The sequence below is a fragment of the Sphaeramia orbicularis genome, chromosome 6 (assembly GCF_902148855.1).
Source record: "Sphaeramia orbicularis chromosome 6, fSphaOr1.1, whole genome shotgun sequence".
Classification (NCBI taxonomy): Eukaryota; Metazoa; Chordata; class Actinopteri; order Kurtiformes; family Apogonidae; genus Sphaeramia; species Sphaeramia orbicularis.
Genome location: NC_043962.1, coordinates 48,073,885 through 48,101,779, shown reverse-complemented (window position 1 = coordinate 48,101,779; position 27,895 = coordinate 48,073,885). Strand labels below are relative to the sequence as shown.

The window sequence follows — 27,895 nt, the reverse complement described above, 5'->3', positions numbered from 1 at the left end:
TTCTTTCTTTTCCTTTCTCTTTTATTCCCAGGACATAGTTTCACACTTAATATGCCTCCCATCTGCCCCACAAAACCCCATTTATAGTATATTTAATTCTCTCTCAGCCAGCAGTAATTCAGAGTCCTTGGGATTTGCATCAATGTCAAACAGCTGCACATGGTTGGCTGCTGGAGTGTGTGAGTGGGAGTACATCCTGTCTCCTAATGTCTTAATTTCCTTCTTTTGGTTTGATGTCCTGGTGCAAAAAGGTTACAGCCAACTTGAAAATGAGGCTAGGAGACGGTTTGTGCAGAAGCTGAGATTACAGCATTTTAATTCACTTTTGATTAGTAGAGGCACAAAAGAAAATTGGTACTGTGAGTCATATTAATCTACCAGTCACCAGGAAACCTCTGGAATTGTCTAACATATATTAAACTTCTGAAATTTGCACATATTTTGGTTAATTTATTATTGTTATTTTTTTTATAGTTGCATCATTCAGATTTTTTATGATAGTAAAAATTTGCAATAATGCTTTATCAGGATATTATGAATACATTCCTCTTTTCTGTAGGTTTCTAAAGGCTGTCAATAGGATATTTTCAGCATGAGTGAATCTTAAGCACCATTGCAGGCCTAGTCAGAAGGATCGAATAGAAGCAGGATATTACTGTCTAAAAGAGCTCACTTTTCTCCATTGAGGTGTCAGCTGTGCTCTCTTAGAACTCACAAACACATGGGAATAACACAAATGTGCACATGCTCACGTGCTTCAGATTTGTATTCCTGCAGTCACCTACACACACTCTTGATCTGAGAGAATAATCAGCATTTGGGAACATTTCGTCTCATTGCTTATTCATAGCCTGGCATTGTGTTTATGTCTTATTCATGCCGCTGCTTGTGATGTGTCTGTTCTAATGAGTAATTGGGGCTAATTGTATGTGTGTGTTGATGGTGTAAAAAGCAGATTGAACCAAGAAAGGCATTTTCATCAAGGGGATTCTCTCCCTGGATTTGTTTGTGCACTGTTCACAGTACTGTGAATGACACACTGGGTGAAAGGGGTTTGGATTATGCTATGTCAGGTAATGCTTCCAGCTTCAGGATTTCTTTTAGCTCATACCAATAATGTTCCAATATCCACTGGCAAAGGATGAATGTGTCATTGTGGTTTGGCACCTTAGTGAGCACGTCTCTGTCATAATTAGTGTGATGTTTTGATTTGGACTAAAGCACACAGTCCTTACTCTGCATCAATGCCTGAAACAGACTTTGTGTGGATTTAAGGATTAGACTACTTACAGCTGAAATCAAAATTCATCTAAAGTCACTACTAAACACTACAGACGTGCGCAAAAAGCAGGCCAGGGCTGAAAGATTAACAGGCAGGTCTTCACAGAGGCAATCTCAGAGTCTAGTCACTGTGATATTGTTTTTTTTCTCCTCCAAGTTATGTTATATCTGAACCCAGCTGTCTTATTTTTGATGGAACTGCCCCAGAACTGTCAGCCACTGAGCTCTAACACCTTGATATTTCCTGTTTGTAATTCTGACCCGGCTTGTTGTTTCTTACCCTGATCTCGTTTGTTTGTTGTCAGCAGTTGAAGCCACAGGTTACGGACCAGTGTTTGAGGAGCAGCCGGTGGATACCATCTACCCAGAGGAGTCGCCGGAGGCCAAAATCACCATGAGTTGCCGGGCCAGAGCAAATCCACCTGCCACATACAAGTAACATATGTTCCTCATAACCCCAGCCTCATTACGACCCACTGTGTATTCCATGTGCCTCCCATTGCTCGCTATCTCTCAGGCTTTATTTAGACAGTTTTAGTATCTGTTTATAAATGGCAAGGTCACAAGCAGGTTCATTTTAACTTTTTGAAAAACACATTTTGTAAAGCATGCATGTGTGGCATCCAGCAGTGCTAATGATTCATGCATAATTTTGTTGTCAAACAACCTGGAGAATAAATTTTTTCTACAGCAGATGGTTGTCTTTTCACCATAGTAACAAAAAACTGAATGCCAAACTACGGCACACCAGCAAGATGTTTTTTCTTGTGGCTGCAGCACAACATCACTGCTGTCGTGTCTCCACCTCCTTTTGCAGCACAGTTTAACGTTTAGGATGATCCATTTCAGCTTATATGTAAATGTATGTAAATGATTTTGCTCAAATCAGTTTCACCGTTAGAGAGCCCATAATTAGATGTCAGAGGCAAGGAATTGGTTTTGACCACAGCTGGAATTAAGTGTTTCCGAGAGTTCACCTACAGTGCAGTTATTTAGGCATTTTGCAACATGACATGTGTTTGTGATTTTATATAGCATCCCTCAATTTATGATCATAGCAACTGTAATGTGTGTTTATTAGAAGGAAAAGTCAACTGTAAGACATAACACTGGATCCACACAGAATGGATTATGTCAAGGAATTGTGCAGTGTTTATATCTGAGTGCAATTTACCCATGTTTTGCATCTGAGTTTCCAGTGTTTCAGGTATTTCTCTGCCATCCAGCTACAGATTGGTCTGTAACGAAAACAGAAAGTAGAACAACCTTTAGAATGTATGTCTTTAATGAGCAGAGACATGAAGACACAGAGTTCTACACAATCAGACCAATGTTTTCATAGTGTTTCACATCTGTTACACAATCTACTGAAATGTCCATAAAAATATATTTCATCTATTAATGTAGTTCATGTAGGTATGAATCTGTTTGTTTTATGTCTGACTTCAGAGTGCTCCCAGGTTGTGCTCCAGGGTTGCGGGATGATAAGGATATATGGTTATGTAATAAAGCAGTGTAATTGTCAGTGCTTTTTATATTTAAGTACCTGAAACTTGGTGATAAAACACATATAATCGACCTGATCCCTCCAATATGTGACTTCAGATTTGGTGACTAATAACATTGAATATTAATTCAACATTACTTAAGTCTCACAAACACAAATATTTTGAGAAATTGAGATAACAGATTATGAGTCAGAGGAGTTTGTGTTCATTTGACACTAGCTTTCTACAGGTGGTATTTGCATCAGTCACTATGGCAATTTCAACTAGTTTTTAGCAAATTAGATCATATTTCCAAGAATGCTTATTTGCATTAAAATGACCTGATTTTGTGCCAAATGTATGAATATTCCCTCATTTTAACATGACAACAGTGCAATAGTAGTGCTATCTATCTGCCTGGCAGTGCACTTTGTAGTGTATCCCAACCTTTGTTGGTGCTTTGTGAATTCTTCATTGCACTGTTGCACAATCCTTTTGTGGATTTTGACTATGATCTGCTAATCTTTTTCCCAACCATAGAGGACCATATGTAAAATCTAGGTAAATTCAGTTCATTTCAGTTTTATTTGAGTAGGCCATTACCACAAACTCAACATAGTCTGTATAATATACAACATCCTCTGTCCTTAGACTCCTCAAAACACTCTTTAACCAGGAAAAAAGTGGAAGAAACCTCAGCAATAGCCATAGAGGAAGGATCCCTCTTCTTGGACAGACACACAGTACAGTAATAACTGTTGAATACATAGCCATTTGGATAAACAATGAATATAGATGGTTTATAAATGTTATGTACAACTGAATGTGTTAAAAGTATAGGTCATATGGAGTAAACCACTCTGTCAGCCAACTTATATTTGTTAATCACTGTAAGTCTTTCATATTAACCATGACTGTTTTCTTTGCAGGTGGCTCTTGGACAGCGAAGAAATTGACCTAGATGTACAAGACAGCCACTACCGTCTAGTGGGAGGCAACTTGGTCATCAGCAACCCCATTAAAAGCAAACATGTAGGAATGTACACCTGTTTGGCTTCCAACAACTTTGGCATGATAATCAGCCGTGCAGCCTCTGTCCAGTTTGGATGTAAGTGGCCCATATGTGAACCCTCATTTACAATGCTATCTACAGCCCCATGCAGATTAAACAGGCAAATGGACTTGCATGCATATTAAATGAAATGAAATTACAAGGACAGCCAGGACCAATCTTGAATGGTGTAGACAGAGCAGTGAGTAATCTAACACCGTAACGCCGGCATGGTTAATGTACTTTTCTGTTAAGTGCAGTTCAAAAGCTGGCATTAAACTTTATGCAGTCTTTAAACATTTTGTTCAGATTTGATGGGAAGTAGTTGTGAGAGATGCTGTAATGTAGGGTGATAAGGTGTGATGAAGAGTGTTAACTCTAAATGTCTTACACTTGATTTTTGTCTCTGCCTCTCTCAGACCTTGATCTTTTCTCATCAGAGGAGAGGGAATCAGTGTATGTCAAAGAGGGACAGGGGGCTGTGCTGCTCTGTGCCCCCCCACCGCATTATCCAGGTACAGATTATGTTCAGCCCCCCTCATCATGTAACGGTAGTATCTAACCTATTAGGTGTAAGGAACAGTGGCACCACTGACATTTTATTTGTAGTTTTCAAGCTTCCATCGTACATGAAGGAACATAGATATAGAAATTTACAAAAATGACTTCCAGACAATAATGAAATACAGAATCAAGACAAGGCAAGTGTTGACACAGATACAAGTAAATGGAATCAAGTTGAGCTCTGAAAATAAATCTTTATGTGTGAGAGGTGATATGGTGCTGAGCCAGAAAAGACCCCATATTCTCTCATCTCTATTCAGTGTACTAGGTTCGTGTTGGCGCAATCGTTCCATCTGTATGGCAGATAACATCTTGGTAAGCCAATGATCGAAGCTGGATGCAGTGGAAGACTTCCAAGTCAAGAGTTTCTTAGCAACCGTCATTTCTAGGTGCAGTGCAGATGAAAATTCAGAAGTCTCAACTGAGCATCCAGAGATCAGCGGATTGCAGTCAGGCTAATGTCTCTGGAATGGGATTTTGAGAGCCATTTGTAGATTGCAGTGCAAAAGTCGGCCTAAAAAAAGACCTATCAGCAGACGAGAATTATTACATCAAGAGAACACCGACACAAAGATATGGTTTGGTTGTTTTTCAGTATACGGCTATGCATCTCTTTATAGTGAATTACTCTGTCTTCAGTATTAGCAGAAGATTTCTTCTTCACCATATCCTCCTTCAAGAATTGAATTTTAAATTTTTCTTTTTTGCATTCTCACACAGTCAGTTGCAATATCAGACGGCTCGATCAAAGATTCAAAATTCCAATTATATGTAAATGAAAGTCTGCAATCTGTGTCTGATAAACTGCACTAAAACCTCTTTCAGACAAATGTCTGCAATGGGGGTTTCATGAAACTGATGAACCAAATTAGTGAAATAATGAAATGAACTGGAGCCTTGTCCCCTGTTGGCTTGGGATTGAGTTGCCCTTCCTAATGTTCTCTGAGGTATAAAAATAATGGCATCACTTACTCTGTCACCATCTCATTAACGTTCTCTTTGTCACAGTTCCCAGACATTCCTATGCTGGGTTCTTTTTGCACCTCCTTATTAATATAAAAGGGAGACAATACACTAGTCTCATATTTAGTTCAAGCTAATATATGACTGCAGTGTTTGTTGTTTCATAATCCATTTTTGGACTAGTTTTCAGCATAATATGTCTGTTTCTTTAAGTGTGCGTTTCTTGATGTGGCCTCATTTTATTATTTTACTGCTTTTTTTGCTTTATATGCTTTGAACATGAGCCCAGAAAGCAGTTTTTCCTCTTACTATTTCTGTCACTGTTCTTAAGCCATAGCAATTTAGTTGAAAACAGAAGCCCTTTTATCCACATTCACACCAATGCAAATCCATCAAACACAACAGGGAAAGTGAATGGTTAAGTCTCTCTACACAAGATCCGAATTACCTCAACAAGCAAACAGTGTTTCTCTATTATGCCTCTCAGCCTGAAGACTTCATCTCAAAGGTTAATAGATGCTTGAATAATGAAACCCCCTCAACACCAAATAATTGTGCTATTTTTGTTTTGCACATTGTATATTCAGATTGTTCAGACTGAGCCAGCCCCACATTCAACCTCCTCTGCTCTCTCCATAGCTGTTGCTATGTGTCTAAGCCTTTGACAGGCAGGTTTTGTTTGTTTGTTTTGTCTCTTTCTTTGCAGTTGAGCTGTCATTCCGATGGATCCTCAATGAATTCCCCACCTTCATCCCACTGGACAAGAGGCGTTTTGTCTCCCAGATAACAGGCAACCTTTACATTTCCAAGGTGGACTCCTCGGACAGCGGCAACTATTCCTGTATTGCATCCAGTCCATCAATTTCAAAGAGCGTCTTCTCCAACTATATCCCCCTAGTGCCTCTGGCTGAACGTTAGTGCCTTACTTCCTACTTTCCGAGTTCTTACCAGTCATTCATATTTGTTTGAGTTTGCAACAAGACTAAGAATACTTTTTACTGCATTAGTTTGTACAACGTGTGATCTTCTGTGCTTGTTTTGCACACCTTAGTAAAACTTTCATACTTAGGTTGAATGCTGGTTGCATACTCATGAATTTAGCAAAAGAAAAGCCTCTGGGAAAAAACAAAAGTAAATGTTTCAGTAGTTAAAGGCATTCTGTGCTGTATTGGATATTGAACACACTTAGGCTAACAAAAAAGACCAATGAATCAATGCTATGTATCCACAGACTGTGAAATTCACAGAATAAAGTATAAAGCTCAGTGTTTACACACATCAGTATGATGGTATCATCAAGTTTTTTTTTCTTCAAACTAAAACTCTTAGTCCCTTATTTTGACAGTCACTCAAGGTAACACTTACAATCATCGCATGCTGCATCAGCTGATAGTTTACATTATAGCTCTGTTAGCTTAGCTCTGTTTTTAGATAGAAAACAGCCACAGTAAAACCACAAATCATAAATGGTTTGTGTTGTCAATAGCTGCACTGAAGATCGGAAGTTTCGAAAAAACATCCAAACAAGGTCAGAACTGTCACAGTTTAGTGTGAACTGTGGATCAACAAATGGTCAGCTTAGGTATCATCACAAAGTAACTTTATTCCTTTTTAAGCATCATGATCACACTCACCTATGTAGAAGAAACGCTGCCATTTCAGCATCAAACTCAATTCTTTTCATTTAGAGCTGCGTCCAGTGGTGAAAACACTAGCTTTTATCACTTTGTCACTTTATTTGACTCTAAAAGTGTTTTTAGTGCTTTCATCTCATCTGGTCATTTTCAGCACTTTGGTTAAAGGCCCTGTGGTGTTAGTTTTCCTCACTGTGGCAGAACGACTCACTACTCCCTCTAGTGGTTACATAAATCTCATGCCCCATTCATATAAATAAATTCACTTGATTCAAGTCCATTATCTCTACGATCCAATACATGGGTGAGAGCTCTTCATTCTAATGATAATATTAAGTCATTTTTTTATATTTGAGACTAGAAATACTATATAACACCCCTTTAAGGTAAACACTAAGTATGCATGAGACCTCCCAGCTAAAACATAGCAGATAGAAATTAGTACCTGGATATAAATGAATAATTCTGTTATTCTGTTTCTGTTCCTTTTAGGTCCCATCAGGAAATATCCTGCTGACCTCAAAGTCAAGTTCCCAGACACCACTGCGCTGGTGGGGCAAAATATCACTTTGGAGTGCTTTGCTCTGGGAAAGTAAGCATAAGAGAATACAATAGCATTGTTTTAATAGCACTTATAAACTGTGGCATCCCAGTGAGTTGTGTCTTAAACGATATAATAGGATTTTTCTTTGCACAAAAATAAGGTTGTTATCATGGTACAACATGATAAAATGTATTACTTGTTTTAAATGTCCAGTACACTCAGTACTAAAAGATTATATTTATTAGGGTCATTTCATTGTCTCCAAATTCCCTAGAATAGGAGGCCACATAAGCCAGGTATATTACATTATATTGCAAACCCACAAAACTTTCTCCAGTGTGTTTATAAACCATAATAGGCATGACCTCCCAGGCTTTCCAGACAGGGAACAATTTAAGGCTGTCATATTACATTTTGTTTTTTCACCTTTTTTTTGCAGAAATATAAATGGCATATACATCAGTTTTCTTCTGTTTATGTGCTCTTATAACCTACTATGAACTGTTTTAGTCAAATATGAACAAATGAGATCAGCAGTCATGTAATCTTATATAATGTATGACAGAAGTTCTCAACAAGGTTTATCTAGTTGAAATAAACACATAACACTAACAGTGGGCTAAAATCAGTTTCACACAGGCTGCATGCTCCATCAGACAAAGGAAAAGGTTGGACCTTGGCCTGATCCGGGCCTCTTAAAGGGTTGGGTGTGGCCTGATAGGTGAGACCAGGTCCTGCCCCTCCTCTACCAGGAAGGGCAGTTTTCCACAGCACATTGTTTTACCTATCTGTCAGGTTTATTGTTACTTAAATTATTAGACATCTTTATTTAATTCCCAAGATATTCACTAAGGTAATATAACAGATTTTCAAATGATGATTACTATAGTGTTAAACGATCCAAGATAAAACCAGGTTTTTGTTTTATTTTCTATCTCCGTTCTTCACAGCCCTGTCCCCGAAATCCGTTGGAAGAAGTTAGATGGACACCTGCCACCCAATCACGAGGTGCACATGGCAGGCACTCATCTGCATTTGTACAATGTACAGACTGAGGATGCTGGCAGGTATCAGTGCGAGGCAGTAAACTCAAAAGGAAAGGACTACCATTCTGCACGAGTCTCTGTCGAAGGTAAGAGAGTGAAACATAATACATTCAAAACAACTATTCATTTATTGTATGCAGGTAATTTGTGTTGTAAATATTATACTTGCTCAAAACAAGTGAATAAAAGTTAAATGAATGAATGGTCTTAGAGATACCTTCACCAAACTCAACAGACTCAATGGGTTGTGTAACTTTTTTTTTTTTCCTTTGGTTGCCCATTTGGTTATTATTCTGTGCATTCTTGTCCATTTTATTGTTTTTTTTTTTTTATATTTGTGAAGTTTATATTCACAAATTTTACCTTCACATTATATTTTAATATTTAAATATTAAATGTATGAAAGAAGAATTGTGTCAACAAAATGAGAAAACAAACATGATACTGAACAAAATTAACAAAATGGTCAATAAAATGGACAAAAATGCATTAGATGATGCACAAATGGGTGACCCAATAAGAAAGATTCCACAACCCATTTTGGGTCCTGACCCTAAGTTTGGAAAAGTGCCTCGACGATTATTCAGGATTATCTAAAAATAGATGGTAGTGAGTCAGTCACTCAGTCACAGAGTATACTGTATTTGAGCTATGAGTCCTGTTAGACATTTTGGCATTGCAGTTGTTTCTCATATTTATAAACTCTAAGACTTATTAAAATATACTTTCTCGAATATAATGTAACATTTTATTGTTGTTGCCAATACCTTGTACAATTTCTCAGGTTTTGCTTTCTTTCTATCAATTTTTAATGGCTTTAAATGATTATTTCAGTTGATTTTTTACTGTTTTTGCTCATTTGCAGCATTTCCTGAATGGGTGGAGCACATCACCAGCATTGAAAAAGACCTTAACAGTGAATACACCATGTCCTGCATAGCCAGTGGCAAACCTAAACCTCACATCCGCTTCTTGAAAAATGGGAAACCGGTAATATTCATCCCCATAAATCTTTATTGTCCTTTTGCTGAGCAATTTAGCTATTGCAGTAAAATACAGCAGCACTGTGAAGTCTCTTAGAACATATTCAGTGTGTAGCCCAAGGTAGTTACAGTAACACAGTGCTGACAGGAAACTGGCACTGTGGATACTGTGTCAGGAGAAGGTACCTGTTGTTATTGAGTGGGTGCCAGCTTGGATTGTGTAAGCCTCCGTAGAAACAACTGTCATCAGGTCTTAGAAATACCCAAGAGAGAAGCAGGTAGTGATAGCAGAGTGGGGAAGGTTGTTTGATTTATGTCACTGAATGCATCATTATACAGCTCTGTAAAAAAATAAGAGACCACTGCAAAATTATTACTTTGTCTCATTTATAGGTATGTGTTTGAGGAAAATGAACATTTTTGTTTTGTTCTCTAAACTACTAACAGCATTTCTCCCAAATTCCAAATAAAAATATCATTATTTAGAGCATGTATTTGCAGAACAGGACATATGGTCAAAATAACAAAAAGATGCAGATGTCAAATAATGCAAAGGAAACCAGTTCATATTAATTTCTAAACAACACAATACTAATGTTGTAACTTGGGAAAAGTTCAGACATCAATATTTGGTGGAATAACCCTGATTTTCAATGACAGCTTTCACGTGTCTTGGCTCTCCACCATTGCTGTTGGATGACTTTATGCAGCTCCTGGCAGATAAACTCAAGAAGCTCAGCAATGTTCAATGGCTTGTGACCATCCATCTTCCTCCATAAGTTTTCAAAGTGGGTTCAAGTCTGGAGATTGGGCTAGCCATGACAGGGTCTTCATCTGGTGGTCGGTCATCCACACCTTTATTGACCTAGCTGAGGCCAGGAGCATTGTCCTGATAGAAAAACCAGTCCTCAGAGTTTGGGAACATTGTCAGAGCAGAAGTCGAGTAGTTTTCAATAGTTATTTTTTTACTCCAATTGCTTTTGCCTATTGTAAGAAGATAGTGATGGCCACAGTAGTGGTTTTTAGACTTCTCCTTCTTAAATAAGATCAGGTGTTTATTAAGTAGAAAAAGGTGAGCTTGTGTTGGAATTCAACAGATACAGGAATGGAATGGCTGTCCTACATGCAGACATGCTGATTTCAGAGGAAATTGCAATGGTCTCTTAATTTTTTCCAGAGCTGTACATTAAGGAAATCCTCTCCCAGTCAGTTTTAATAATTGCACTCTCTTGCTCAATGGATCTCAAGAATCAACAGTTTGATTTTAGTCTGAGTAATAATATTTGCATTGGTTGAAAAACATTTTTTTTTAACTTGTTTATTTTTACAGTTTGGCAAGAATGAGGTGAGGTTCAACAGCTTGACGTTTGAAGATTCTGGGATGTACCAGTGCATAGCAGAAAATCACCATGGAGTCATCTATGCCAACGCAGAGCTACGGGTTTTTGGTGAGTCAAATGCAAGCTTCCATTGCAGCAGAGCCAGCTATGTCACAGATTTAAAGGTCATGTTTGGAGCTGACTCATTTACATCTCACTAGCGGATATGAAGTACAGTGTCAGACTATATTAAGAAAAACAGGTCATACATGGTTGAAAGAACATGATGTTAATTTTGGACATTTAAAATAGCAGACACAATATGTTAGATTAGCATAGGGCACATTTTAGTGATGCATCATTCTCCTTTTTGTCTACAGCTTGTGCTCCCACATTCGAACACAACCCAGTTAAGAGAGTCATGGCGGCTAAAAACGGCCGAGTGGTGATTGAATGTCGACCGAAAGTGGCCCCAAAGCCTACCTTCACCTGGAGCAAAGACACTGAGCTCCTTTCCAATTCAACCAGGTGAGTAGCCGCTTTATACTGTGACACAATTGTCCCCTAGCAAGTACAGGAAATCTAGTTTGAATTTTGCTTATTACTCATTTTGGCAGGCCTGTTTATGGTGCTTTTAGCGCTGAATGAAAATGTGTATCAAACAAAGACACAAATGGAAAATTTTAACAAAAACAGGAGTATTTGGAAATCAGTGTACAGTAATTTTCCAACCATCTGAACAGAAGCATCAGTAGATCCCCTCTGGAGTAATTTTAAGGGATCTAGATTAACTTTAGATCCCTTAAATCTGTGATACGCTGTCTTAACTGTTGATGTTTGCCAGTGTTTACCGTGCACTGTCTCACTGTCTGTCAGTTGTTGACATTAAGCTCATTCTGAAGCTCATCAGCATGAACAGACTACATATGCAAACCCCTGCCTTGTGCTCCTCACTGGCAAAACAAGCCTAATCTGTAAGCTCTGGGACCCCCAATCCTCTCCCACCCTACACGCCCCCCAGTCACCACAGAGGGACTCAGATAGAGGAGGTGCAGTGGCTGAATTACTATGCAGCATACGCCTCCTAGTGCTCTGTACAGTGGCTGTCTGCATGAGCATGAGAGAGGGTGTGGAGCGGTGACAGGGTGTGTGCTCCTGTGCTATTTGTCATGCAAGAATCTAAACTATACGATGAAAATTAATCAAGCTTCAAACTCATACTTCGCTTTTAGCTCAATTTATTGTTGCGCCTTGCTGAGTGGTTTCAAGTTCACACTCATTTTACTTGGATCACCATATATCCATTAGAGAACAGACAGATACTCCGAGTACTTTCATCATTTTCATCATCCACGTATCCGTGGAATAACAAACACTGGACTTTTGACCTTCACACAGTGCAAGCTGAATATTTTATACCTCAAAAATCTTCCTCCTCACTGTGTGAAGAATTAATTCTGCTTTCTTTTCAGGGTGTTCATCTGGGAGGACGGGAGCCTGGAGATTTTCAACGTGACGAAAGCAGATGAAGGGAGGTACACTTGCTTTGCTGAGAATGACAGGGGCAAAGCAAACAGCACGGGTTCTCTGCTGGTCACAGGCAAGTTGTTGTTGCTTGTTGTATTCATTCTTGTCAAATTTGACTGGCAGTCATTAGTAACACTCTCAAACCTGCCTCTAAATGTTTTCTGTTGTTGAATTATGGCTCTGTGAGGTAGTACACATGCTACACCCTGACTGTGGGTTCCCCATGGGCAAAGGGGAGGTGGCTTTAGATGAGATGAGGTGAGATGAGGTGATATAAGGTCTTTACATTGACCAATAAAAGATGAGAATATGTTGAGAATGTGTGATTGAGTCACAAAAATAGAACTGAAGAGTCTGAGGCTTGTCATTTTGTCTTCAGGCATGCAATCATTGCTATCAAATGTTTTTGTTTTTTTCACAGTGAACCTCAAGTTCTGCTTGTTTAAAGCTCTTTTCTGCCCTCTACTGGACAATAGTACTTATTGTATGTCATTCTACCTCCGAAGTGATGAACTTTAGTCTTACATTTATATTCATTCTGCTGAGTCCCATAACCTCAGCTAAATTTTCCCCAGGCAGATACTTTGAGTGAATTAAATGACCTATATCCCTCCATTAACTCCTACTGTGTTTTTCCCCAGATGCTACAAAGATCAGTTTTACACCAACCAATGCTGACATTAATGTGGGTGAAAATGCCCTGATGCATTGTGCTGCCACACATGATTCTTTGCTGGACATTACCTTCATCTGGTCCCTGGAAGGCCAAGTTATAGACCTCCACAAGGATAGTCAACACTATGAACGCACCCCGGTGAGACATGTTGTTTGGTCAATTATGTTAAGTGGACTCAACATGAATGATTTGACTTTTGCTCACTCATTTTACCGCTGTTTGGAAAACACAAGCTGCAATTTAAGCCTGGTGTTTATCCATGTCAAACCATATTTGAGGTCAAACGTCAGTTGCATTTTCATTGGAATATCTAAAATGGAAAAGTACAGCCGATTTTAATGCGACTTAGAAGCCATTTCACATTCCTGCCCTGAATAGCCTGGTCTAATGGTACATTGTATATCAGTTTAATAGCAATCTCCACTAACATCCATTATTGTTGACATGACCTGCACTCTCTCTGTGTGCAGCTCTAACCATAGACATTGGTTAGCAGTCCTCATTTGTCAATCTGCCTACTAGCCAAACATCATATTATGATTGTGATTGATGATACCCCATTTTTGTTCATGAGGAGGATTTTCCCCTCGTAAAACAGCGTCCAGTTCCACTTAATACTGTTTGTGTGGTATTAACAAAACCCATCTGACTCTTTTTCCTTTTTACAGAAATCCTGCATTTCTTTCTAGATGAAGTGGTGATACTTTTTGATATCTTAGTCTCTTAAGTCTCACAGAAATAGCATTGACTGGAATATTGTCTTAATTTTTTATAATTCAAGGTTGATGTTGAGTGAGGGAAGCCTTGCCTTATGATATTGTATATGACTTTAAACTTAATCTGACTTAACCATTATCTGTTCTGTTGTTTTGTGTAGAATGAAAGTTCTAACGGCACGCTGTTGATTAAGAATGCTCAGCTGAAGCATGCTGGACGCTACTCCTGCACTGCACAGACGCCTGTCGACAACGTTACTGCCTCTGCAGACCTGGTTGTCAGGGGTGAGTCAAATCGTGAAACTGCCCATGTGCTCACAGTTTTGCAGTAAATCTAAACTCTAAACAAAATACCACATGCCTTTAAGTGAGTCACAGTTAATCAGGTCCACATAAGTCATTGATATTCCATCTACAGAGTGTGTATGCACAATAAACAAAGATTAAGAGAAATCAACAGATAGGTACTCAGACGATGTTCTGCAGAGAGGTAGTGCTAACATTTTGCTGAATTTTGTCTCCAATAAGACCCTAGAAGTCAAAGGGAACACATTGGAACACACAGTGAGTGAATCAAGCTCACAGAGAAAACACTATCCACCACTAACCCAACAATAAATGTTAGTCTAAAGCTGTCTGCTGACACCAACGACTAAGTGTGTAAAACCTTAGATGAATCAGCTTAAACATATCTGTAGATGCTTAATGTTAGGATCATATTATTTGGGCGGCCACTATGACAATACATATTTGTACAAATAATGTGATATGTCCAGAAAGGCACAGTAATTTTAGCAAGGGACAAAGATCTAAGACAGCATATCACAGATTTAAGGGATCTAAAATAACAGTAGCAAGGAATAAAAAATACTTCTGTTTTAGTTAAAATTACAAATAGAAAAAAATAGTTCATAGTTGTTTTTATTACGTACTAAAACCAAATTAATGTCTGCCTTGATAAACAGGTCTCCCAAAATGAATAAAAAATCCAAACAGCTATACTGTACTTGTTAAGGGATGAAAAACCTGAGAACTTGTCAAGCTGTTACTGGAGAAAACAGTTCTTATTGGTGGAAGGTTGTTTTAACAGTAAAATGTTGTGTTTAATAATACGCATTTAAGTCTCTGGACACAATACTTTGCGTGTTTGGAGGGCTGCTAATTTCAGTCTTTGTTTTTTCAGTTGTATAATACACCAACATGCACAGAATGAACACTGTCAGACTTCCGCAGTACTCTTTACTCATTTACTGTATTTCACCTCTTGGATGAATCATTAGGCTCTGTTTTCACCTTCTGCTTCCTGATGAGTGAGAGCTTGCCTTACAGCCCTGCCTCTGGGGGTTGAAACAGGCCCAGTGTTGGCGGACAAAGGGTCTCTTCAGATAGGAACCCAAGAACTTTAGCAGTGATCTGGTTGCCAGTGATCCCTGTTGTACCCTGGGTGTGCTTGCCACCGCTGCTGCTTTCAGAGCAGCTGTTGACAGATGGCCAGGTGAACGCACAGCGGCTGACTGTGACGTTACCCAGAGTGGAACCAAAACACAAGCCATCCTAATGGAGTGCCACATGCCAGCAGTCCAGGGCGAAGCAAGGGGGAGATGAAAGACGGCCATTTATCATGGCACATAAGGAAGCAGATCTACTTCAGGAGACTGTCTAAGCTAAAAACACAGCTCTGCACCTGTACTTTGTTGTTATTAGGGATTTTAGATAGCAGGAACGGTTTTTATATGTTATTGTTGTGTAATGTTACAGTCAAGCCTGCCAACAGTGTTGAAATGTGGCTGTGTTAGCTTAAATGTGTGTGTGAATTCAGCTTAAACCTTCATCAAATATGGTTTCTGGACAAGAATATGTCAGTGGACAAAGCTAAGGGTATTTCCATATGACACAGTTTTTTCAGACACAGGGAATATTTCATCCTTTACCATGAATTGTCAAAAAATTTCAGCACTGTGCTTTCTTTCCTGACTCTTAAAGGAGAGGGGAAGCTTAAGGGCTGTCCAGCTTTAATCGCCTTAGTTGTCTAGGCTCATATTCATGACTTGGAAAAAGTAAATCCTGTGTGATTTCCGAGGCTGTGGGTTGGGAGCCTAACCCTGACACAGTCTGGGATTTCTATTAGGCCATTTTTGTGTTCTAAAGGAAGAGTCAGGAGGACCAAGAATAACACTGGATTCAAAAGCTTTTGCTTTAGCTTCAGTTTATGTACAGTTCCGTTGCAAATTAATGGAAAATCCTGATTAGAGTTGTCTCCTCATAGATGAGTGTGCCCTCATTGGCAGGGCATGAGGGGGTCGCTGAAGGGTTTTATTTGAATAAAAAGGATGAGAGCCTTCACTGTCACTAGATGTTGAGGTATAAAGGGTCAGATTATCTAATGATTTTTCCTATTTAGTAATGCCAAACCCTTTTTAGTGGAAAAAAGATTACTCTCAATTATTCTGTTGATTTACTTAAGAGGTGCAGTGTGATGTTAGCACTGGAAGAGCATGGACACATTTACTTTGCTTGACCTACTTGCATAGTATTAGTAGGAGCATCCCTCTTTCAAAGCAAAATTTTTTTTGCTGAGGACCGTATTTAAATGAGTTGTAATATGCTAAGGTTCATTGTTGTTGATTTATTGCTAATTGTGCCATTATTTAACACAGAAAAAAAACATGTATTACAACCTTAGCATCTGACATGGCTGTGACACACACAGAGGAGGCGCTGCCAGGAACAAGTTGTGGAAGAGCAAAGTGATTATTTATTTGAATGGCAAAGGAAGGTGTTATCAGAGCAGACTGACTACACAGCATTCCACATTTTATTGGACTATTGTAAAGAGCTCAATGACGAAATATCGAAAAGAAGTTTCATAACACATAAGATCATAAGGCTTTGTTACAAAAAATGTCAAATTTCCAAATACATTTCCTGCTGTTTTTCCAATACAGAGCAAGCAATGTTTCTTCTGAATTTCTGATATTAAAACACAATTTACTGACAGATTTGTATGTGTTAATGATTTTGTGTATTATCAGTAGATCACCTGTAAATCCTGTGCACTCTTTTTGATGATTTTTTGCAAGTCACTAAGTGTAAAGTAAATCTCATCCAAAGTTGATAAAGGAAAAGAATTTCACCAAGATAACTAAAACTCTGTCAGTCCGTGCTACGCTCTTCCTTTCTACTCTATGAACATCTATGATGCTCATAATCTTCCTAAGGTGCACTTTGTAGCAGGAACCTGTGGGAATTTGAGCTTGTGACCTTCACTCTATTGGACAGTGTCAGTAATCGATACACAAACCTGCAAGCGCAGTGATGTTGACCCACCTAACAACACTTTGAACTAATTTGGTATTCTTTTCCTCATCCCAGGTGCTCCGGGTGCCCCAGGTGGGATTCGAGTGATGAATAAAACTGACAAGAGTGTAACATTGCAGTGGAGCCGTGGAACAGACAACCACAGTCCCATCTCCAAGTACAACATCCAGTACAGGGATTCCTTTTCCAAAGTCTGGAAGGATGCCACCACATGTGAGATCAAATAAATATGAATAAATTAATGTTCTGCTGTCTTTAGTTCATGCTGAATACAATACTGTTGATTTATGTGATGTTCTGTCAATATATGTAGAGAAAATGTGAATGGAATTTGTTTAACCCTCAAAGACCTGGCACTATTTTTGTGGCGACTTCCAACTTAAGTTTTCCTTTACATTTAACCTTTCCTAACTGATTCATCACCATTTGTTATAATATTGTTCTCTCAAAAGAGAGCAAAATGAAGACAAAGTGACTTTTACAGCAAAATAAATAATTTAAAAAATGTAAGAACTAGTGTCCATTTGTCAAACTGCATGGGTTTTATTCGTGAGTCAGTGTCAGAAGATGATTTTGTTTCCATGTTCACTACAGAACCTCTGGACATCCAAATGGGTCATATCTGATGACAATGAAAAGCTGAGAAACTGCATTTTACTTGAAATATTTCACTGTATTGATAGGATTAATAGGATTAATAGCTCAAATGTGAATAAACATTTTATCTAAGTATATTCTTTTGGTCACTGACAGATTTTTAGGTCTTTGAAGTTTAACTGTGTGATGGTACAAGGTCTACTGATTGATGAAAATTCATCTTGTGCTTTCTCGTGTAGCTCCTGCAAATATAGAAGGGAATGCAGAGACAGCCACAGTGGTGGATTTGTTCCCCTGGACTGAATACGAGTTCAGGGTGATTGCCATCAACACTCTGGGAACAGGAGAACCAAGCAGTCCATCTCCTAAAGACAGAACTCTGGATGCATGTAAGATCAGCCTTTATTATAACATACAGCCCGGTTCACAAAATCCATGTAATAGAAAGGAAGCGAATCCTTTCGGGTGGTGCTACAGTCCAGTTTTCCACTCTGATATTTATTCATCATCATTCCAGTTCTGTAGTACAGTAGGGGCATGCTGCCAAACTCCCCACACAGACTTCTTCAAATGAGCACTTTAGTGAAATTATATACTGAAATTCAATTATGAAATGGAAATCACAGGCCTACAATAACCTCACCTAAAAAAATAATAAGTGTTTGAGAGTGTACAATTGGACGTGTAGCAAAACAAGAGATCATTCTGCATACACAGCAAGTTCGCAACATGGACATTAAGGTGTTGCATTTGGCAAAGGAGAGGACACTGATATTATGTTTGCAGATGAAGGATCTTTCAGATGTGCCAGACATAGGTTACAGCCTGTATGGGTTGGCATTGTTTGTGTGGATTCTCTGCATGTGGGCTCATCGTTTTGCTGTTGCTATCTTATTGTAGTTCCTGTGGTGGCGCCCTCAAATGTCAGCGGAGGCGGAGGGACTAATGGAGAAGTGATCATTGAATGGAAGGTAGGTCTGGGTATTTTCCACATCTTTTATTCTGGCACAGTCTTGGAAGGGAGAAAGTTAAATTTCATTCAGGTTGTTATGTGTTTTGTAGCCCTTTTTTATAGCAAGGTTGTCTCTTGAGGGAAAACTAGACCTGAACTTAAAGCTACAATTGTAACATTTATACATTAAAATAAGATAAGATAAGATAAGATAAGATAAGATAAGATAAGATAAGATAAGATAAGATAAGATAAGATAAGATAAGATAAGATAAGATAAGATGAGATAAGATAAGATAAGATAAGATAAGATAAGATAAGATAAGAGTGATCACACAAAGAAAAAGTTTGTATTCAAATAATACAAACTGATCTAAAATGACTAGTTCTATGTCATGTACAGTATAATATTGATTTTATTACTCATATTAAACCAAATGTCACCAACAATGTTAAAACTGAGAGAAATCTGTTATTTGATACATGATAGGGGTCAGTGGCGGCTGCTCGTCTTTCAGACAGGGGAAGCTCATTGTCGGCTTACATAAAAAAAAATTGTCAAGTTATTTAAACATAAATTTGTCCCTCTTTAAGAAAATGGTCAGTGACCTTATCGTATCAAGTAGGCGTCTTTTCCAGGGACTGGACCAGTGTCCTCTCAATGTCCAGCAGAGCTAGGCTGCTCAGATTGCCTTGGTCCATTGTGTTGTGAGTGTAAGACTTCAGCCTTTTTAAACAAGAGATGCTCCTTCACCCCGACCTAGCCGACAGTTTGATTAATTTAACTATCTACAAAACGATATTAAACTCGAACAAGAAATGACTAAATTATGTAACTGAAACAAGAAAACGCTGAAATTATGTTAAATTGAAACAAGGAAGTACAATGAGTGTGTTTTATTTACAGTGCAAGAAATGAACAAGTAATTTCGTAGTGGTTTCTCTCTCTCTTTCACAGCAGAATGTGTGACGGTATTAAACTGAACTGTGTCAGTGAAGGAGTAGATCTGAAAATAGCTGTCAATCAAACGGGATTCAGCCTTTCGACTGATCCTCCAATCAGCACGTGGGATTCTGGCGTCCAGCCCGGCCAAGCTCCGCCCACAGCTCCATTCACCCCCAGAGACGCCCTGCGTCCGGGGGCGGGACAACATCGTGGCATTTATCCAATTACCGTCCAGTTTAGAGTCAATGAAAAAAAACTGTTCCACTCAGTCCCATCGAAGCCCAGAGACGCCCGGCGTCTACAGGCAAATGCACTGAGCAGAGATCGAATGAGAAAACAGTGCAACGGGAATGGAGGGGAAGTGAACAACATCGAGTCCATTGATTTGTGATAAAGCTGATTCTGAACGAACTCGTCTGTGAGATGAACGTGTTCTAACACATTTGTAGTCAATAAAATGTCAACACAACTGTACATATTTAACCATTTAATTTTCATAATTTTAGGGGAAGCTGGGCTTCCCTTGCAGTCTATAAGAAATCGCCACTGGTAGGGGTCTGTTTCCATTTGGTCGTCTCCCATGCATTTCACCAATATTAATATTTAACAAAACTTGCAACTGTTTGATTACAGTTAAATAACATAATATGAATATATTAGAGATAGACCAATATATCAGTCAATAAAGTTTTACAAATCAGACTTCTAAACTGAAAATGTTGCCTTGTGAGTGACAATAATAGCTCAAAACAGAGAAATCACTGTGATCTTTATTTTTTATGGTAAAATAATTAATTCAGTTTCTCACTTATTGACTTAATACTTTGACTTGGATGCTCAGTTAGACAGCGTTGATGAAAATGATTCCCATAATCCCTTGCTACTTCCCAACATCTCTATGTTGTTATTGTTTTGATTGACAGACATTATTTACTGTGTTTGTTTGAAATACAATATAGAAGGGTCGATACAGACAGCCCATGGCTAATCGATTAAGTCAAAATAGACTAAATCTTTTTTGCAGAATACTTACTTTGTAATATAGATATATACACAGATTATTAGTTGATATTTCTTGGAAGACAACTGTGCACTGCAGTTAAAAAAAAACAAAAAACTTTAGATGTAAGGAAGAAAATGCCTGTGATGATCTCACATTTTATAACAAGCTAAATGACCGCTAACACCAAAAATCCCCGACTGAACGGAATCATTATCCTCCATTTCCCGACTGTGGTCAATTGATAAATAACCACTCATGGGTAAATTACCTTCTGCTTGGCAGAGGCATGACCATTCAATTCCCAAGCAGCTGGAGGACAAGACGTGCTCTGAGGTTAGTGGTGTCTAATGCAGGCATGGTACAAGGCTTATGGTATGATGATAAAGGCACAGTGTGATAGGATATGAGGTGGAAGGACAAAGTCAGGGGCCTTGGTAGGAAGGATTGAAAAACACATTAGCCGTCAGAGAAGTTAATAAATGTGGACTACTAAATAAAATAAAACTATAATCGTATGGTCAGAAATATTTGTACTGTTATATGAAAGCAAGAATCAAATCATTTGGGTTAAATGAACATTACACCTGTCATATTCAGGGACTTCTATCACTTCATTCAGCAGGTGATAGAAAATGGGGAGGAGCAAAAAGAAAAAGGAAACAAAGTTATGATGTCATTTGCAAATAATTTCTTTTTAGTTTTTCAGACAGTAGGGTCTGTTGTGCCTTTTTTTTTTGGCTGCTACCTTTTCAGTATATTTTTTTAAACCAATATATTGGTACAAAATATGTGAAACTCAAGTGACTACATCTAATTCTATAAATTGGAAAATATTTTGTTAGAAAAACATGAGATTTTTTTTTAGAGCACCAAAGATCAAAAAAGCTTCATTATCATTACCTCAGCCCTGTTGGAGGGTGTGTGGTGAGCAGGAAGTGGGTCATGTGCATGTCTTTTGGCAGTGCACAAAATTATCCCAATATTGGAATAATATCAGCAAAGAACTTGGGAAAATATTGGGATATGAAATACCAAAGACATGTTCTGTGCTATATTTGGGTCACTGAACAGGAAAAGACATACCAAGTAAGGATAAATATTTGATTAAAATCCTCTTGGTAGCGTCTAAAAAAGCCATCACATGAAAATGGTGTACAGAGGACCCTTCTATCCTAAATAACTGGAGAGACATTGTGGAAGAAATTCACAACATGGAGAGACTTACTTGTATCATAAGACTACAGCAAGCAACATGCGAAGATCGATGGAAAAAATGGACTATGGACACTATGTTCTACATTTTTGTGTTGTAAAATTTCAAAAATGAAACAATGAAGTATAAGTTAAAAAAACAAAAAACAATATATTGGTGTGGTGGTGATGATTATGGGAGAACATTTCAGTATTCATCAGCACTCATTAAACTGTTTATACAATAGCCTTGGTATAAATAGAGGATGATTGATACACATGGTGTTAATAAAGACAGAAATAAAGAACATAATTCACACCAAGGACACCACAATGTGATAGCTGCTCCATACTGCATTGTCATTTCTTTTGTCTTTCTTTTCATCCTCAGCCTGTAGAGCCTCAGTACTACTACGGCCCTAATTTTGGTTACATTGTGGCTTTCAAACAACACAGCAGAAATGACTGGAGATATGTGACAGTAGCTGACGCTGATGCAAAGCGCTACGTTCACAAGGACTCCTCCATCCCTCCTACAACAGAGTTTCAAGTCAAAGTCAAAGCATTCAACAGCAAAGGAGAGGGTCCTTACAGCACGACAGCCACCGTTTTATCTGCCCAAGACAGTGAGTACTGAGGATGTTCAGAGCTTTCATCACTGCAGTATAGAAGGGGAAATGTGCCACATTGATCTCAGGCCATCAGCTGCTCCTGCTTTCATAGTGTCAGAAGAATGAGGAATTCTTCAATATGCCAACACTCTGCTATTTCAGTCTGTCATTGTCAGCTACTTATCACTACCAAGGTTTTCTATCCAGTAGGACTCATTTAATAGGAGTTCTCATGTATAGTGTGGAATTTTAATACCCCTTGAAAGTGAACCCATCTTCTCCTCACCCTCTCCTCCTCCTCCTCTTCCCCATGCAGGGGATTATCATGATCTATGTAGCATGAACCAGAAAGCTGATAATTCGCCCAAGGATGCAAAGCATTTAGCCTAGTTATTAACTTCCACTGACAGACAGTTAAGATAACCACTCCTGACCCAGACATGATGGTTTACGGAGATGCCCTGTTGCCATAGTAATGCATTTTGGAAACGCCTGCTGTTCGAGTGTCTATCATAGATTAGTCTATGAACAGCTTTGTCTCTAGCCGTACATGTTTTCTCAGCTTTTAAGAACATTTAAAGCTTCATCATGCAGTATTTTTTAGCAACACCAGGCAAAAAATCTATAATAACCTTTCAATATATTCTAAATCAAGTGATATAAAGCTACTGCTTTAAAATGAAAACAAACTCCATCCACACTTGTGTTTTAGCAACATTTCAGAGTTAATCTCTGAAGATTCTAACAATATCACATGATGAGTAGGGTTCAGAACGCAGCTGGACACAGGAATTACCATAAATTGCTCAAGTAATAGCTTCCCTGCCATGAATAAAATGTCTAGTATCATAATAAAATACACAATTTAACTGCATAATGACTGCTAACAGAGACAACAACGACAGAGTCAAGAGTAATGTCGTGTTTTCTTTTGCAGAAGGTTACATGTAAATGGTGCAATGAGTGGGTATCTGTTCATCATTTATAAACCTCTGTTTGTGTCTTTTCATATTATAGTATAGCCACCGAGTATCTAAACTAAAGCAGGACCTTTGAAAGGGCTTTGAGGAGATTAACACTCAGGAGTAGTGTGGACACTAGGTGTAAATGCAGCAAATGTTCCGTGTCTTATGAGACCCATATCCTGTTGTTTTCAGGCTTTAGAAAATCAGCCTGTGATGGAAGATTTTGTCAGCTGTAATAACCAATCACTGTCAAGACCCCTCTGATGCATCTCTACTGCACTGAGTCTTTTTCACATCACAGAAGCAACATAGCAGCTCATTTAGCCATAATAAACTGCTGTCATTTTTCTGTAGCACTGTGACACAATGCTGCAGCATTCATCTTTATATACAGTCTATGCTGCAGGAGGAAACTTTGCTTCTGTTTATTTATTTCCACCCACTGCAGCTTCAAGGGTCAGATTAAAAACTCACCGATATGTTTTAATGATGTTCAAATTACTTTTCTGTCATTTCTTTGTTCGGTTAATAATAGATGACTGTATTTAAATGTTGCGTATTTCCAGCCTAAATAAAGACCCCAAATAAAAATGCCTCTGTCATTTTAACCCTTTTCTCTCCCTGCTCCCTATGTTTCTTTCTAGTTCCATCTGAAGCTCCTCAAAGTGTTGGTGGCAAAGCTCTGTCTGCTACAGCAGCTGTTGTGTGGTGGATGCACATCGTACAGAGCAGTATAGATGGATACCAGGTTAATACAAGATTTTTAATATCGTTATGCTGAAAAAAAATGTCTTGTGTATAATAGTTTGTGTCAGATGTACGGCAGCTTTGGATGTGTTTTATTTAGAACAGTTTGGGTTTGGGTTATACTGTTACAAGCCAGATGACTCACATTACAACAGAAAAATGAAAATGAAAAAAAGTTGGATGAAAACAGGATGTTTTAAATGTCTCTTGGAAAAGCATTACTGCAAACACACTTTTGGTGTATCTATGTTCATTCTATATATTCACTTGAATATTTTATTTGGTAAAATATAATGCTAGAAATGACCTTTTATATTAGCTGTAAAAGGCAAGTCAAGGCAAATTTATTTATATAGCACCATTCATACACAAGGCAATTCAAAGTCCTTTACAAAGGCATAAAATTACATTAAAATCATAGAGAATAAAGCATTAAACAAAAGGAAAGTGCAGAAAAGATACAAATAAAGAAGGAAATTAAAACAGGAATAAGAGACAAAACAAAAGCTAAAAACAGTGTTGACTCAAATTAAGAATTTAATGTTAATTCATGTATCAGAACTGAAAAAAAACTACTCTTATCAAAGGTAGCTGTAAACAAATGAGTCTTTAACCTTGACTTAAAAGAACTGAGAGTTTGAGCAAACCAGCAGTTTTCTGGTAGTTTGTTCCAGATATGTGGAGTATAAAAACTAAAAGCTGACTTTTACAGCTACAAACCAGTGTTTGTTCGCTTCTTTGGTTTTTGATCCTCTCCATCTCACCCTGTCTCCTTGTTTGCCAGGTGAGGTTCTGGAGGAGTCAGAAAGAAGGCGAGGAAGGCGACAGGAAAGTGTCGGTATCCAACAGGGACAACCACACCAGACTGGAGGGCCTGAAGCCAGACTCCAGGTATGAGGTTGAAGTTCGGGGCTACAACTCTGCAGGATATGGACCACTCAGCAAAATCATTCAGATCCACACCAAGAGAGCCCGTACGTAGTCTTACTTGGTATCTGTCAGACACATGATATAAGTCATGTTTATCATATTGCTATTTATCATTCTGTTTCGTTTCTTTTACCAGCTCCGAGTACACCCCTTAAAGTAAAAATGAAATTAAAAGGCCAGTCAGTATATGTTTACTGGGATTATGTGCAACCACTGGCTAACGAAGCACCTGTAGATAGCTACAAAGTGAGTACTTCATGCACATTGCACTCATACATACTATATATGTCATTTAAGTGAATCATAATCAGCTGGAAAATGTATATTTCCTATACATTGTGTTTGCAGGTGCTGTACAGACAGGAGGGCCATACCCCTGGCATCCTGTACAATACCAATAAGAATTTCATAGACCTTCCTCGACATTCAGATGGGAAATATGTGGTGGAGGTCCGGGCAGCCACAGAGGGAGGAGATGGACCTGTGGGACAAGTTGTCGTTGCAGGTAAAAGATACACTCCTGTGTAATTACAACACTAAATATATGGGTGTTAAACCTCGCTTTCCCTATTGAATTTTGGATTTGAAGGCAAGGCAAGTTTAGTTATATAGCACATTTCATGTACAGGACAATTCAAAGTGCTTTACATAAAACATAAACGCACCACAGGAGAGGCATAAAAATACATTTAAGATGAGAGAAAGTTAAAATAAAATGCATTAAATATATTAAAAAAACACTGACATTAAAATTAGAATAGACATTAAAATCATCAGCGATAAAATGTGGTTTTAAAGTTCATGTAAAAGACATTATTTAAGAGTTTAAGAGAAAGCTGCAGTACACAATAATGTTTATGTTTATATATATCTATATCTATATATATCTATTTATATATATATATATATATATATATATATATATATATATATATATATATATATATATATATATATATATATATATATTTATATTTATGTTTTGGTTTTGGTTTCCTGCTACTTTTTATTATACCTGAAAGGTGCAACTGTAACACACAATCATTTTCCCCCTGGGATTAACATAATATTGTGATTCTGAAATAGTAACAAAATCCAATAAAAGTTATTGCTATAAGAGGAATTTCTTTTTACTACTACAGTTAAATCATTTCACTGTTTCAAGGTTTAATATAAAACATACACATAGAGAAGTGACGTCCCCACCCTTCCGTGTCCGATGGGACCTAACTTTGGAAAAACACTGTATTGGAGTCAATAGTGAGAGACAAGTACTTTTTAAAATACTGTTTAAATTATGTGTCATTTAATGTTGGTGAATTGAAAGTATAATTTTACAAGTCAAGAAAGATATATTTTGTGGTAAAACTGAAAATATGTAAGTACAAAGACAACAAACCTAAAAATGTGAGGGTGAACCACTGAAGATTTCTCTGCAGCTTCAACATGACCAGACTTGTAACTTTCACTTCTAGCTGCTGCCATTCTGACTCACTCCTACTAATATGACAGTGCTATATAACATCTTAGCACTATTTTTATATCTATGGATACCAGTAGAATTTTTTTTAGAGTAACAAAGTCAAATTTTGCACCATATTCCTTATGCTTGTTTCTTAGTGCTTCAATGCCTCCCTTCTGCAACTGTAAGAGTTTAACTGTGGCTACGATTAAAAAATGGAATCAGCCACTGACTTGATGTTTATGATTAAACTGATAAAGAATGAAGAAATTTTTTCTTTTTTTTATGCACTGCTCCCACTTGATCAAAAAGAGAAACAAAAATATTCAGGCCTTAAGGCTTATTTCTGCTTCCTTTACAATCACTGCCCACAACATTGGCAGAAATGCTAAACAGTACATCCACTAGGGCAGTCAAGAATGAGAAGTTTTTGACAATTTCAACTGTCAAGGAAGCTGTGGTCATGTACATATCAAAAAGAGGTCTTTGAGGACATTTACTTCATTTTTGTATTATTCATTGAGATTTTGTAGACTCAAATATTGGCTCCACTGACCTTGAGATTTCCGGTAGCCCTGCTGTCTTCGTCCAAGTCTGTTAGCTTTGCAAAGATGCACCGAAATATGGACAAACTGCAAACTCTGTATGGACAGAACATTTTGTATTTAACCTGGAGCACAAATTCGCCTTTAGAGATACAATACCTTGAGATCCTGGTTTCCATACACCGACAAACCCTGTCACCTTCAGAACCTAGTTTCCTGATTACCCATATTACTGTCATTTCAGTAAACTATTTTACATACTTTAATACCCAGGTCTTTGTGAGTAAAGAATTCATTATAGTCAATATCTAACAGTTGACAAATTGATGAATAAATGTTTTCAACACAGCAGGCATCACTGAGTATTTTAATATATAGCTGTGGGTAGCATTGAAGATGGCGACACTTTGTGGTCACAGCTCTACTGTGGAAATCAATTTTTTGAGATTATTGTTGAGGATGAATGCTATAGAGATTCAGTGACTAGGATTAAGACTTTGAAAACCATTCAATCTTCACAAGGGTTTAGTTTCACATCAGTGAAACAAAAAAGAAAAACCTTTCATTGCCTAATCTCATTCTAAACCCATAGTGCTCAGGTGACATACTGTAGCTGTTTATTCCTGGCCCTCCATTTGCTAGTTAGATTATACCAGGTTCAGAGTTGGCGGTGGGTTATCATTTGTCACAGCTAGAGGGTTCCCATGGACGAAGGAAGAGCTGTCACTTCAGGTTTCATACCTTATCCTGGAGGGCTCAGATGGGAACTTTACGGTCCGTGACTAAAGCTTCGATATCCCACTGACTTGATCCCCTCACTGGCTGATGGAGTGACAG

The 27,895-nt window shown here is 38.0% G+C and overlaps 1 protein-coding gene across 4 annotated transcripts in view; it reads left to right on the top strand.

Annotated features, from left to right (window-relative positions):
* The window catches only part of LOC115420676 (contactin-1a-like), a 105,298-nt gene that overhangs the window by 72,690 nt on the left and 4,713 nt on the right, over positions 1-27,895 (top strand). For 3 of the 4 annotated variants that reach the window (XM_030136115.1, XM_030136116.1, XM_030136111.1), the window contains exons 4-23: positions 1,587-1,716; positions 3,698-3,876; positions 4,239-4,334; positions 6,053-6,259; positions 7,473-7,572; positions 8,475-8,656; positions 9,436-9,560; positions 10,884-11,001; positions 11,253-11,400; positions 12,345-12,472; positions 13,041-13,213; positions 13,953-14,076; positions 17,164-17,322; positions 17,946-18,095; positions 18,607-18,677; positions 22,190-22,424; positions 24,019-24,122; positions 24,906-25,095; positions 25,188-25,297; positions 25,400-25,556. In XM_030136115.1, the coding sequence (XP_029991975.1) occupies positions 1,587-1,716; positions 3,698-3,876; positions 4,239-4,334; positions 6,053-6,259; positions 7,473-7,572; positions 8,475-8,656; positions 9,436-9,560; positions 10,884-11,001; positions 11,253-11,400; positions 12,345-12,472; positions 13,041-13,213; positions 13,953-14,076; positions 17,164-17,322; positions 17,946-18,095; positions 18,607-18,677; positions 22,190-22,424; positions 24,019-24,122; positions 24,906-25,095; positions 25,188-25,297; positions 25,400-25,556 (2,886 nt within the window). The remainder of the gene's footprint in view (positions 1-1,586; positions 1,717-3,697; positions 3,877-4,238; positions 4,335-6,052; positions 6,260-7,472; positions 7,573-8,474; positions 8,657-9,435; positions 9,561-10,883; positions 11,002-11,252; positions 11,401-12,344; positions 12,473-13,040; positions 13,214-13,952; positions 14,077-17,163; positions 17,323-17,945; positions 18,096-18,606; positions 18,678-22,189; positions 22,425-24,018; positions 24,123-24,905; positions 25,096-25,187; positions 25,298-25,399; positions 25,557-27,895) is intronic. The other variant, XM_030136112.1, reaches the window with a different exon arrangement.